The sequence below is a fragment of the Anguilla anguilla genome, chromosome 12 (assembly GCF_013347855.1).
Source record: "Anguilla anguilla isolate fAngAng1 chromosome 12, fAngAng1.pri, whole genome shotgun sequence".
NCBI lineage: Eukaryota > Metazoa > Chordata > Actinopteri > Anguilliformes > Anguillidae > Anguilla > Anguilla anguilla.
Genome location: NC_049212.1, coordinates 41,472,496 through 41,484,600, shown reverse-complemented (window position 1 = coordinate 41,484,600; position 12,105 = coordinate 41,472,496). Strand labels below are relative to the sequence as shown.

Genomic DNA, 12,105 nt, shown 5'->3' with positions numbered 1-12,105 from the left:
TATTAAATGGGGCAAACAGGTCTGCATGAACTTGTTCCGTTCTTTCTGCGATCGCACGGAGGCTTTGACGATATCAACATAAGAAATCAAGATCAGCAGAACCTGTGCAACGTGAAAACCCGAGAGAACGGTCCCATATACGTTACTGACAGTGGTATCCACGCATGATAGCTTTGCCATTGCCCAAACTGTGCAATAAATCTTGTCGATATGGAATCCACAGATAGGTACTCTGGCTATCAGTACCGCCGCAAAAGCAGATTCACAGATGGATAAAAGCCAGATAAAAAGCAGCAATATCATCACCTTCCGAGGCGTGATGATGGAGTGGTAATTGAGCGGCTTGCATATCGCGATATACCTGTCATAAGCCATTATTGCTAACGTATGAAGTTCGCAGCTGAGGTAGGTGTATAATACAAAAATTTGAGTCAGACAAGCTTTATACGAAGTAACACTCAAGTCAGATGAAAGGTCCACCAATATTTTGGGATAAAATGTACAGGCACCTAATATCCCATTTACACACAAGCTACACAGAAAAATAAACATGGGTTCATGGAGTGTTCTCTCCAAAATAATTGTCACGATCAAAGTCAAGTTCACGAAAATAATAAAAAGGTAAACGAGTAAAGTGACAGCAAAGTATGCGTGTTTGGTAGACATCGTCTCATTCAGTCTTTGTAGAATAAACACTATTGTGGTGGAATTTTCCATGGTAGTTCTAGAACAGTTGCGTATAAAACACCGGGGAGATTCAGAGCTGTTCTTGCGCCAGTTTTTCCGGTGATACTTTCTCTTGCACCGCAAACAGGAAAAGTACAGAAGATCAGCAATAAGCAGACGGCTTGTTTGTGCAAAGGCTTGTGGACTTCTTATTCCGAAATGATCTCGCTCAGATAATACCTGTTCACAATGCTTGTCATTTGAATAAATTTCAATGAACTATATAGCTGAAATATCCTACCAAATTATTTTGAAATTAACATCAATAGCTTCATATATCAAAAAATAATATCACTTTCCGATGTTGAAGCCAAAAGGCTGACGACTTCATTTGGTTTCTAACAGTATAGAGAATGCAGCGCACAGAAAAATGTAATGCCTGTCCCCACCGTATCGGGCTTTTTATCAGGATTGTGTAAACGACCTTTGAGATTTGCCAGCTAATCACCGTCCTCACCGAATCTGCTTAATGAGCTGAAGTCCTGAGAGAGAAAAGTAACACAGGGAATTGTTAAAAATGACGATGGTGATGAAAATGATGAATTAGACCTACTTTATTAACTGCAAAATAGGAAATTCACATTATCCACAGCGCGGGACAGTACATTAAAATAGAGACAGGCTGCAAAGCACAGCACAAGAAAAATGAAAATAACGACTTAAAAAAACACAGGAGGTCAGGGCTGGCACAAACTCGCAACTGTGTAGTACACACAATATTAAGAAAAACACGTTTTGGAGATACAAAAATACCAAGCTACTCACATATGCAAAGCACTGTGTAAAAGTCATATATTAAAATTAATTCAAATTAGGCCTTCAATTAAAAGTACTGATTTCAAAATTCACTGAATTTAGTTCTAAGAAACAATATTGGCTACCTTAGCTCACACAAATTAAACAAACTGTATTCCAGTGCAATGCTACCTAATGCTACCTAAATTATTTTAAGCAACTTGGCCGTGTGGTAAAAGCAAGGAGATATAAGCAATTGAATTAGCAATTGGATTGAGCCGCCGACGGCAATGCATGATTCCAGACATCATTTTCACAGCTATTGCAACATCCCCTTTAACATTAAAATAAGAGACCTGTTTGCTGCTTGGATCTGATGGAGTTTATTTTTGTTGTCTGCAGTCATGATTTGAGCAGTTTAAATATATTTGATGCATATCAGGCAACTTGAAGACTACTTAGTGAACATCAAAAAACAATGTCATTCTATTATTTTATTCTTTTCTTTCACAGTTATCATACAGCAACTGTAAAAGCAAAATTAATTATTTGTGATTATTTTCTTTGGTTTAATTGTCAGATGTACTTTTTTACATGAAAATTTTTAATTAAAAACAATTGGAATCTCCAATGTCACTCGAACTTTGCAGAAGCATCCTCCATATACGGGCCCTGCTGCAAACTCAGGTGTGTGAAAACATTCCATGATTTTCATCTGCAGCAAATGCCTTCCAGCCAGATGCTTCTTTTCATATCACAGTCACAATCATACACACGCACAGAGCAAAAGTGGAGGAGGCCCAATCATACACATACGCAGAGCAGGAGTGGAGGAGGCCCAATCATACACACGCGCAGAGCAGGAGTGGAGGAGGCCCAACCATACACACTCGAAGAGCAGGAGTGGAGGAGGCCCAATCATACACATGCGCAGAGCAGGAGTGGAGGAGGCCCAATCATACACACTCGTAGAGCAGGAGTGGAGGAGGCCCAACCATACACGTGCACACAGAGAGCAAACCACAGGCACCTGGCAGGCCAGCAGGAGTCGCTAGATCAATGAACAATGCTACACCCCTACTGACTGTATCCTGCTCATATCCTCTCATATCCATACCCATTATGCACCGCCCCGTGGAGCTGCCGACCACAGTCGGCACTGGCAGAGGCCAGATCTGATCCAAGATCGTGGTGCCCACTCATGTGCTGCAAGCCGTTGTCAGATGTATTTAAGGATAATGGTAATACTGCAAGTATTCCCTGTTCCTGGATTTTGGCTGAGTTAAATGTGGTTTCATTGTTCTTCTGAAAGCAATGGGTGATCTAAGCGTCAAAACTTCACTTGATGTTTTAAATTCTGAAACTTTTACACTTGTTTCATTTCGCTAATATCTACAATGAGTCTTACGGTACTGAGCACAGAACCTCACCTCTGATGCTTCTGTGATACCGAAAATACTGTTCTGCATTTATCCTTCTTCTGACTTTTTCAGCGTGTTTCTGTCTGTCTGTCAGAACTGTATTTTGTCCCAGCTCTCGGAGCTGAGCTGTGGGAATGTAAATGACTAAATGGACTACATTTATATAGCGCTTTTATCCAAAACGCTTTACAATTGATGCCTCGCATTCACCAGAGCAATTAGGGGTCAAGTGTCTTGCTCAGGGACACTTCGACATGCGCAGGGTGGGGGATCGAACCGGCAACCCTCCGACTGCCAGACAACCGCTCTTACCTCCTGAGCTATGTCACCCCGTTAAGCTACTTCGCCCCGTTAAATGTCCCTCTTAAACGAATGATGTTGAGTCTCAGGATACTTGTGTCTTATTGTGACTTTCCATCAGACTGCTGTCACTTGAGCATCCTTATTAGCTTTTAGTAGAGTAGTTGGAAGGTGTTCATCTTGTACTGTGCCAAATAGCCTCACAAACTCAAACCAGGTCAAGGTCAAACCAGAATTTCTTTATTACATGACCGCAACATGTTTCTGCTGGCAGTACCTGTTCATTGCATTTAAAAATCTTGGGACTTTTCCGGTGCAGTGCAATAATGTGCCCATATAAATGTGAATGGGAAATATTTATTTTTGATTATTTTCCATGATTATTTTTGTGACATAATTTTCACTGTATCTAATAAAAACATTTAAAGCAGCCAAGACTACAGCATGCTCTGCTCCAAGGTGCCAAGACGAATGCAATAATAATGCTAATTAGTTACATGTACAGTATAAGACCTAATATGTATTAAACACTGTGTTGGGGAGTAGTATAACTACATTTAGATAAACTAGTAGTTTAAATGTCATTTGCAGCAGTGTTTTGGTAGCAAACTATATTCTAATTTGTGTAGTGGTTGCAGTTGTTATTTTCTATTTTGTAAGTTTGAAGTACAGATATATATATATATATATATATATATATATATATATATATATAATTTATATATATAATTTTTTCAAATCACCTTGACCAAATTTTCCTCCTCTTTCTAATCCTGATTGGTAAGAAGTCGATTGCCAATTAGCACACATTCCTGATCCTCAACTGTGAGCTGTATAGTTTTTCTCCCTGCGTGCAAATAGAAGGCATTGCTCACATGCACGCCATGTTTTGGCAACATAATAATGATATATATATTTTTTACAATGTCGTTTGAACTACATTTTTTGAGTTATTGTAGTTTCACAAGCAATATTTCTATTTAGGGTTACTTTGGTGCAGTTTAGCTTTCAGAGTAAATAAATTGGTAGTTTGTACAGCTACGCTTTTAGAGTAGTTTCCCCAACACTGACCGAACACCAACATTCAAATTACATTACATTACATTTATTTGGCAGACGCTTTTATCCAAAGCGACATACAAAAAGTGATAAAGTCCAAATAACAATAGACTTCATTAAAAAAATTATTATACATATTTATTGCTTTATATCAAAAATACACATCTTATTTCAGTGATATTGTTGTAAATATCTAAAAGAAAGACTACATTTGGAGATAAGCGGGAACATTCTGCGTTTTATTTTTATCACTGAAACTTACAATACAATCTTCATTCAAAACTCTCGTGCGTGGATATGAGTAGCAGTTTCAACACTGGTCAAAACGAGACTCATTCCAGTTTGTATCTCTCTGGGTTTTCCATCTCCGAATGTACCACGTGATTGGTCTCGGCTGCGCCGGCTGGTCGAAAGAGCACGCGCACCAGGTTGCCTTAGCTAATCAGCCCAGGTGCATAAACGTGTGCTGCTCTCCTCAGTTTGAGGCTGAGACCGGGAGCTCACATCGAGAGCGCTGTTATTGTGTTCGATTCGTTGTTTTGGAATTGTGTTCCAGGAAAAAGAAAGTAATCCTCAACTATGGTTTTGGAGGAGCTGGAGCTGGACCTGGCCGGGAAGGCGGGCCAGCTACTGGCGGCGCACGAGAAGTGGTCGCGAAGTTTTACTTTCTTTAGTCGTCATTATTTTATTTCATTGTTTTTGCCCAGAAACCGTGAGGGGGGGAGGGTGAAGGTGTCCGTTTATATTATTTAGTGTTTGTATGGGTGCGCGCTCTCACTCTCCATGCAGTAACCAACGGTGTTCCCCGGCACTGCCGGATCTCCTCCCCACGGTTGTCACGCTGGCGTGTGACATACCAAGGACAATTCTGTACACAAGGCAAAGCAGCACAAACTATGACCCACAAAGTTTTGCGTAAAACTAAAAATATCTTGGTCGATATAGGCTTATATTACTTCTGGGAATGTCTTAAACTGTGCTGCATCCTTTTGTTCTGCTGTTTAAAGATAGTTGTTGTCCTGTTGTCATTTGTATGAAAATATTTGTCGGCGGGATATTTCTTTTCCAGCCTGGACAAAGTGCAGAGATTCACTTTAAAGTATGTCTTTTCTGGCTGCAAATCCTAAATATTCTACGGCGGATCTGATTCAGTTTCAGGCCGTAGATGAGGGGATTCAGGATCGGTGGAACAATGAGGTACTCCAGGGACATGAAATTTCGGAGAGCATGCAGACGGTTGGTGGGACCATAGCGAGCGTACATGAGGTCAAAAGCAGCTGCGACTGAGAAGTTGGCCAGTGATATTAAATGGGGCAAACAGGTCTGCATAAACTTGTTCCGTTCTTTCTGCGATCGCACGGAGGCTCTGACGATATCAACATAAGAAATCAAGATCAGCAGAACCTGTGCAACGTGAAAACCCGAGAGAACGGTCCCATATACGTTACTGACAGTGGTATCCACGCATGATAGCTTTGCCATTGCCCAAACTGTGCAATAAATCTTGTCGATATGGAATCCACAGATAGGTACTCTGGCTATCAGTACCGCCGCAAAAGCAGATTCACAGATGGATAAAAGCCAGATAAAAAGCAGCAATATCATCACCTTCCGAGGCGTGATGATGGAGTGGTAATTGAGCGGCTTGCATATCGCGATATACCTGTCATAAGCCATTATTGCTAACGTATGAAGTTCGCAGCTGAGGTAGGTGTATAATACAAAAATTTGAGTCAGACAAGCTTTATACGAAGTAACACTCAAGTCAGATGAAAGGTCCACCAATATTTTGGGATAAAATGTACAGGCACCTAATATCCCATTTACACACAAGCTACACAGAAAAATAAACATGGGTTCATGGAGTGTTCTCTCCAAAATAATTGTCACGATCAAAGTCAAGTTCACGAAAATAATAAAAAGGTAAACGAGTAAAGTGACAGCAAAGTATGCGTGTTTGGTAGACATCGTCTCATTCAGTCTTTGTAGAATAAACACTATTGTGGTGGAATTTTCCATGGTAGTTCTAGAACAGTTGCGTATAAAACACCGGGGAGATTCAGAGCTGTTCTTGCGCCAGTTTTTCCGGTGATACTTTCTCTTGCACCGCAAACAGGAAAAGTACAGAAGATCAGCAATAAGGAGACGGCTTGTTTGTGCAAAGGCTTGTGGACTTCTTATTCCGAAATGATCTCGCTCAGATAATACCTGTTCACAATGCTTGTCATTTGAATAAATTTCAATGAACTATATAGCTGAAATATCCTACCAAATTATTTTGAAATTAACATCAATAGCTTCATATATCAAAAAATAATATCACTTTCCGATGTTGAAGCCAAAAGGCTGACGACTTCATTTGGTTTCTAACAGTATAGAGAATGCAGCGCACAGAAAAATGTAATGCCTGTCCCCACCGTATCGGGCTTTATATCTGGATTGTGTAAATGGCCTTTGAGATTTGCCAGCTAATCACCGTCCTCACCGAATCTGCTTAATGAGCTGAAGTCCTGAGAGAGAAAAGTAACACAGGGAATTGTTAAAAATGATGATGGTGATGAAAATGATGAATTAGACCTACTTTATTAACTGCAAAATAGGAAATTCACATTATCCACAGCGCGGGACAGTACATTAAAATAGAGACAGGCTGCAAAGCACAGCACAAGAAAAATGAAAATAACGACTTAAAAAACACAGGAGGTCAGGGCTGGCACAAACTCGCAACTGTGTAGTACACACAATTTTAAGAAAAACACGTTTTGGAGATACAAAAATACCAAGCTACTCACATATGCAAAGCACTGTGTAAAAGTCATATATTAAAATTAATTCAAATTAGGCCTTCAATTAAAAGTACTGATTTCAAAATTCACTGAATTTAGTTCTAAGAAACAATATTGGCTACCTTAGCTCACACAAATTAAACAAACTGTATTCCAGTGCAATGCTACCTAATGCTACCTAAATTATTTTAAGCAACTTGGCCGTGTGGTAAAAGCAAGGAGATATAAGCAATTGAATTAGCAATTGGATTGAGCCGCCGACGGCAATGCATGATTCCAGACATCATTTTCACAGCTATTGCAACATCCCCTTTAACATTAAAATAAGAGACCTGTTTGCTGCGTGGATCTGATGGAGTTTATTTTTGTTGTCTGCAGTCATGATTTGAGCAGTTTAAATATATTTGATGCATATCAGACAACTTGAAGACTACTTAGTGAACATCAAAAAACAATGTCATTCTATTATTTTATTCTTTTCTTTCACAGTTATCATACAGCAACTGTAAAAGCAAAATTAATTATTTGTGATTATTTTCTTTGGTTTAATTGTCAGATGTACTTTTTTACATGAAAATTTTTAATTAAAAACAATTGGAATCTCCAATGTCACTCGAACTTTGCAGAAGCATCCTCCATATAAGGGCCCTGCTGCAAACTCAGGTGTGTGAAAACATTCCATGATTTTCATCTGCAGCAAATGCCTTCCAGCCAGATGCTTCTTTTCATATCACAGTCACAATCATACACACGCACAGAGCAAAAGTGGAGGAGGCCCAATCATACACATAGGCAGAGCAGGAGTGGAGGAGGCCCAATCATACACACGCGCAGAGCAGGAGTGGAGGAGGCCCAATCATACACATGCGCAGAGCAGGAGTGGAGGAGGCCCAATCATACACACTCGTAGAGCAGGAGTGGAGGAGGCCCAACCATACACGTGCACAGAGAGAGCAAACCACAGGCACCTGGAAGGCCAGCAGGAGTCGCTAGATCAATGAACAATGCTACACCCCTACTGACTGTATCCTGCTCATATCCTCTCATATCCATACCCATTATGCACCGCCCCGTGGAGCTGCCGACCACAGTCGGCACTGGCAGAGGCCAGATCTGATCCAAGATCGTGGTGCCCACTCATGTGCTGCAAGCCGTTGTCAGATGTATTTAAGGATAATGGTAATACTGCAAGTATTCCCTGTTCCTGGATTTTGGCTGAGTTAAATGTGGTTTCATTGTTCTTCTGAAAGCAATGGGTGATCTAAGCGTCAAAACTTCACTTGATGTTTTAAATTCTGAAACTTTTACACTTGTTTCATTTCGCTAATATCTACAATGAGTCTTACGGTACTGAGCACAGAACCTCACCTCTGATGCTTCTGTGATACCGAAAATACTGTTCTGCATTTATCCTTCTTCTGACTTTTTCAGCGTGTTTCTGTCTGTCTGTCAGAACTGTATTTTGTCCCAGCTCTCGGAGCTGAGCTGTGGGAATGTAAATGACTAAATGGACTACATTTATATAGCGCTTTTATCCAAAACGCTTTACAATTGATGCCTCGCATTCACCAGAGCAATTAGGGGTCAAGTGTCTTGCTCAGGGACACTTCGACATGCGCAGGGTGGGGGATCGAACCGGCAACCCTCCGACTGCCAGACAACCGCTCTTACCTTCTGAGCTATGTCACCCTGTTAAGCTACTTCGCCCCGTTAAATGTCCCTCTTAAACGAATGATGTTGAGTCTCAGGATACTTGTGTCTTATTGTGACTTTCCATCAGACTGCTGTCACTTGAGCATCCTTATTAGCTTTTAGTAGAGTAGTTGGAAGGTGTTCATCTTGTACTGTGCCAAATAGCCTCACAAACTCAAACCAGGTCAAGGTCAAACCAGAATTTCTTTATTACATGACCGCAACATGTTTCTGCTGGCAGTACCTGTTCATTGCATTTAAAAATCTTGGGACTTTTCCGGTGCAGTGCAATAATGTGCCCATATAAATGTGAATGGGAAATATTTATTTTTGATTATTTTCCATGATTATTTTTGTGATATTATTTTCAGTGTATCTTAAAAAGTCATTTAAAGCAGCCAAAACGACAGCATGCTCTGCTCCAAGGTGCCAAGACGAATCCAATAATAATGCTAATTATTTACATGTACAGTATAAGACTTAATATGTATTAAACACTGTGTTGGGGAGCTACATGTAGGTAAACTAGCAGTTTAATTGTCTTTTGCAGCAGTTTCTTGGTAACAAACTATATTCTAATTTGCGCAATGGTTGTAGTTGTTATTATCTATTTCGTAAGCTTGAGGTGCAGTTAAGTACAATAAATACTTTTGGCCCTAAAATATATATTTTTCAAATCCCTTTGACCAAATAATCCTCCTCTTTCTAATCCTGATTGGTGAGAAGCACTCTGCTCCACTATAATTGCCAATGGTGAACTGCCAATTGCCACACATTGCTGGTTTTCCACACTGAGCTGTATAGTTTTTCTCCCCGTGTGCAAATAGAAGGCGTTGCTCACATGCACGCCATGTCTGGGCGACATGATAATGATCATTTTTTACAACGTAGTTTGAACTACATTTTTGAGTTTTTGTAGTTTTACATGCAATATTTCTGTTTAGGGTTACTTTGGGGCAGTTCAGCTTTCAGTATGATGTAATTGGTAGTTTGTGCAGCTACACGTTCAGAGTAGTTTCCCCAGCACTGACTGAACACTAAATTCAAGTATGAATAACAGACCTCATTAAAAATATTGTTCTACGTTTCTGTTACTATATCAAAAATATACATCTTTTTTCAGTGATATTTTTGTAAATAGCTAAGAGAAAGAATAATTTAGGAGAAACACCAGGACATTCTGAGTTTTATTTTTTTCACTGCAACTTAAAATGCTATCTACATTTTTTACTGTCTTGAGTGGATTTGAACAAAAGGATTCTAACTGAAATGAGTCTAAACATAGGGAAAAACGAGACTCATTCCAGTTTGCATTTGTCTGGGTTTTCCAACTCCGAATGTGCCGTAAGGACAATTATTTTACACACAAGGCAAGGCAAAGCAAGGCAAGGCAAGGGAACACAACCCATGACCCACAAAGTTTTGCGTATAACGAAAACATAATGTAAGCCAAACTAGGCCACTAGACCAAGAAGGGCCTATATTACTACCGGGAATATCTAAAGCTGTGCTGCATTTTAGAATCATTTTGTTCATGTGTTTAGAGATATTCCTTTTATCCTGTTGTCATTTTTATGAAAACATTTGTAGACGGGATATTATTTTTCCACACTGGACAAAGTAGAAACATTCACTTTAAAGTACGTCTTCTCTGGCTGCAAATCCTAAATATTCTCCGGCGGATCTGGTTCAGTTTCAGGCCATAAATGAGGGGATTCAGGATTGGTGGAACAACGAGGTACTCCACGGACATGAAATTGCGGAAAGCCAGCAGACGACTGGGGGGACCATAGCGAGCGTACATGAGGTCAAAAAAGACGGAGACTGTGAAGTTGGTTAATGAGATTAAATGGGGCAAACAGGTCTGCATGAACTTATTCCGTTCTTCCTGGGATCGCACAGAGGCTTTGATGATATCAACATAAGAAATCAAGATCAGCACAACCTGTGCAACATGAAAAAACGCGAAAATGGACCCGTATACGTTGCTGATCGTGGTATCCACACATGACAGCTTTACCACTGCCCAACCTGTACAATAAATCTTGTCGATGTTGAATCCACAGAGAGGTAGTCTGGCTATCAGGACCACCGCAAAAGCTGATTCACAGATGGAAAAAAGCCAGGTAAAAAGCAGCAATTTCATCACCTTCCGAGGCGTGATGATGGAGTGATAATTGAGCGGCTTGCATATCGCGATATACCTGTCATAAGCCATCATTGCTAACGTATTAAGTTCGCAGCAGACGTAGGTGTATAATACAAAAATTTGACTCATACAAGCTTTATACGAAGTAACACTGAAGTCCGATGAAAAATCCACCAATAATTTGGGATAAAATGTACAGGCACCTAATATCCCATTTACACACAAGCTACACAGAAAAATAAACATGGGCTCATGGAGTGTTCTCTCCAAAATAATTGTCACGATCAAAGTCAAGTTCACGAAAATAATAAAAAGGTAAACGAGTAAAGTGACAGCAAAGTATGCGTGTTTGGTAGACATCGTCTCATTCAGTCTTTGTAGAATAAACACTATTGTGGTGGAATTTTCCATGGTCGTTTTGTAACAGTTGCGTATAAAACACCGGGGAGGTTCTGAGCTGTTCCTGCGCCAGTTTTTCCGATGATAATTTCTCCTGCACCACAAACAGGAATAGTACAGAAGATCAGCAATAAGCAGATGTCTGTATTGTACAAAGGCTTGTGGACTTCTTATTCCAAAATTATCTCGCTCTGATATTACCTGTTCACAATGCTTGTCATTTGAATAAATTTCAATGAACTATATAGCTGAAATATCCTACCAAATTTTTTGAAATTAACATCAATAGCTTCATATATCAAAAAAATATATCACTTTCCGATGTTGAAGCCAAAAGGCTGACGACTTCATTTGGTTTCTAACAGTACAGAGAAAGCAACACGCAGAAAGTCTGAATGTCTGTCCCCACCGTATCGGGCTTTATATCTGGATAGTGTAAATGGCCTTTGAGATTTGCTGGCTAATCACCGTCCTCACCGAATCTGCCTAATGAGCTGAAGTCCTGAGAGAGAAAAGTAACACAGGGAATTGTTAAAAATGATGATGATGATGATGATAATGATGAATTAGACCTACTTTATTAACTGCAAAAGAGGAAATTCACATTATCCACAGAGAGGGACAGTACATTAAAATAGAGATAGGCTACAAAGCACAGCACAAGAAAAATGAAAATAACGACTTAAAAAAACACAGGAGGTCAGGGCTGGCACAAACTCACAACTGTGTAGTACACACAATTTTACAAAAAACACATTTTGGAGATACAAAAATACCAAGCTACTCACATATGCAAAACACCGTGTAAAAGTCATTTATTAAAATTAACTCAAATTAG

At 39.8% G+C, this 12,105-nt stretch overlaps 1 protein-coding gene across 1 annotated transcript; it reads right to left on the bottom strand.

The window, feature by feature from the left end:
• Positions 1–9,907: 9,907 nt before the first annotated feature.
• Positions 9,908–11,636, bottom strand: LOC118209498 (olfactory receptor 4S1-like). The gene is made up of 2 exons (XM_035384827.1): positions 11,469–11,636; positions 9,908–11,361 (listed from the first exon to the last, which is right to left on the bottom strand). The coding sequence occupies exons 1-2, from the start codon at positions 11,486–11,488 to the stop codon at positions 10,350–10,352; spliced, it is 1,032 nt and encodes a 343-aa protein (XP_035240718.1). The 5' UTR covers positions 11,489–11,636; the 3' UTR covers positions 9,908–10,349.
• Positions 11,637–12,105: the final 469 nt, after the last annotated feature.

Excerpts from the sequence above, each read along its gene's own strand:
- LOC118209498 (XM_035384827.1), bottom strand. The coding sequence starts at position 11,488 with ATGACAAGCATTGTGAACAG. Across the intron at positions 11,362-11,468 it reads ATGACAAGCATTGTGAACAG|GAGAAATTATCATCGGAAAA; the intron begins GTAATATCAGAG and ends TTTGTGGTGCAG.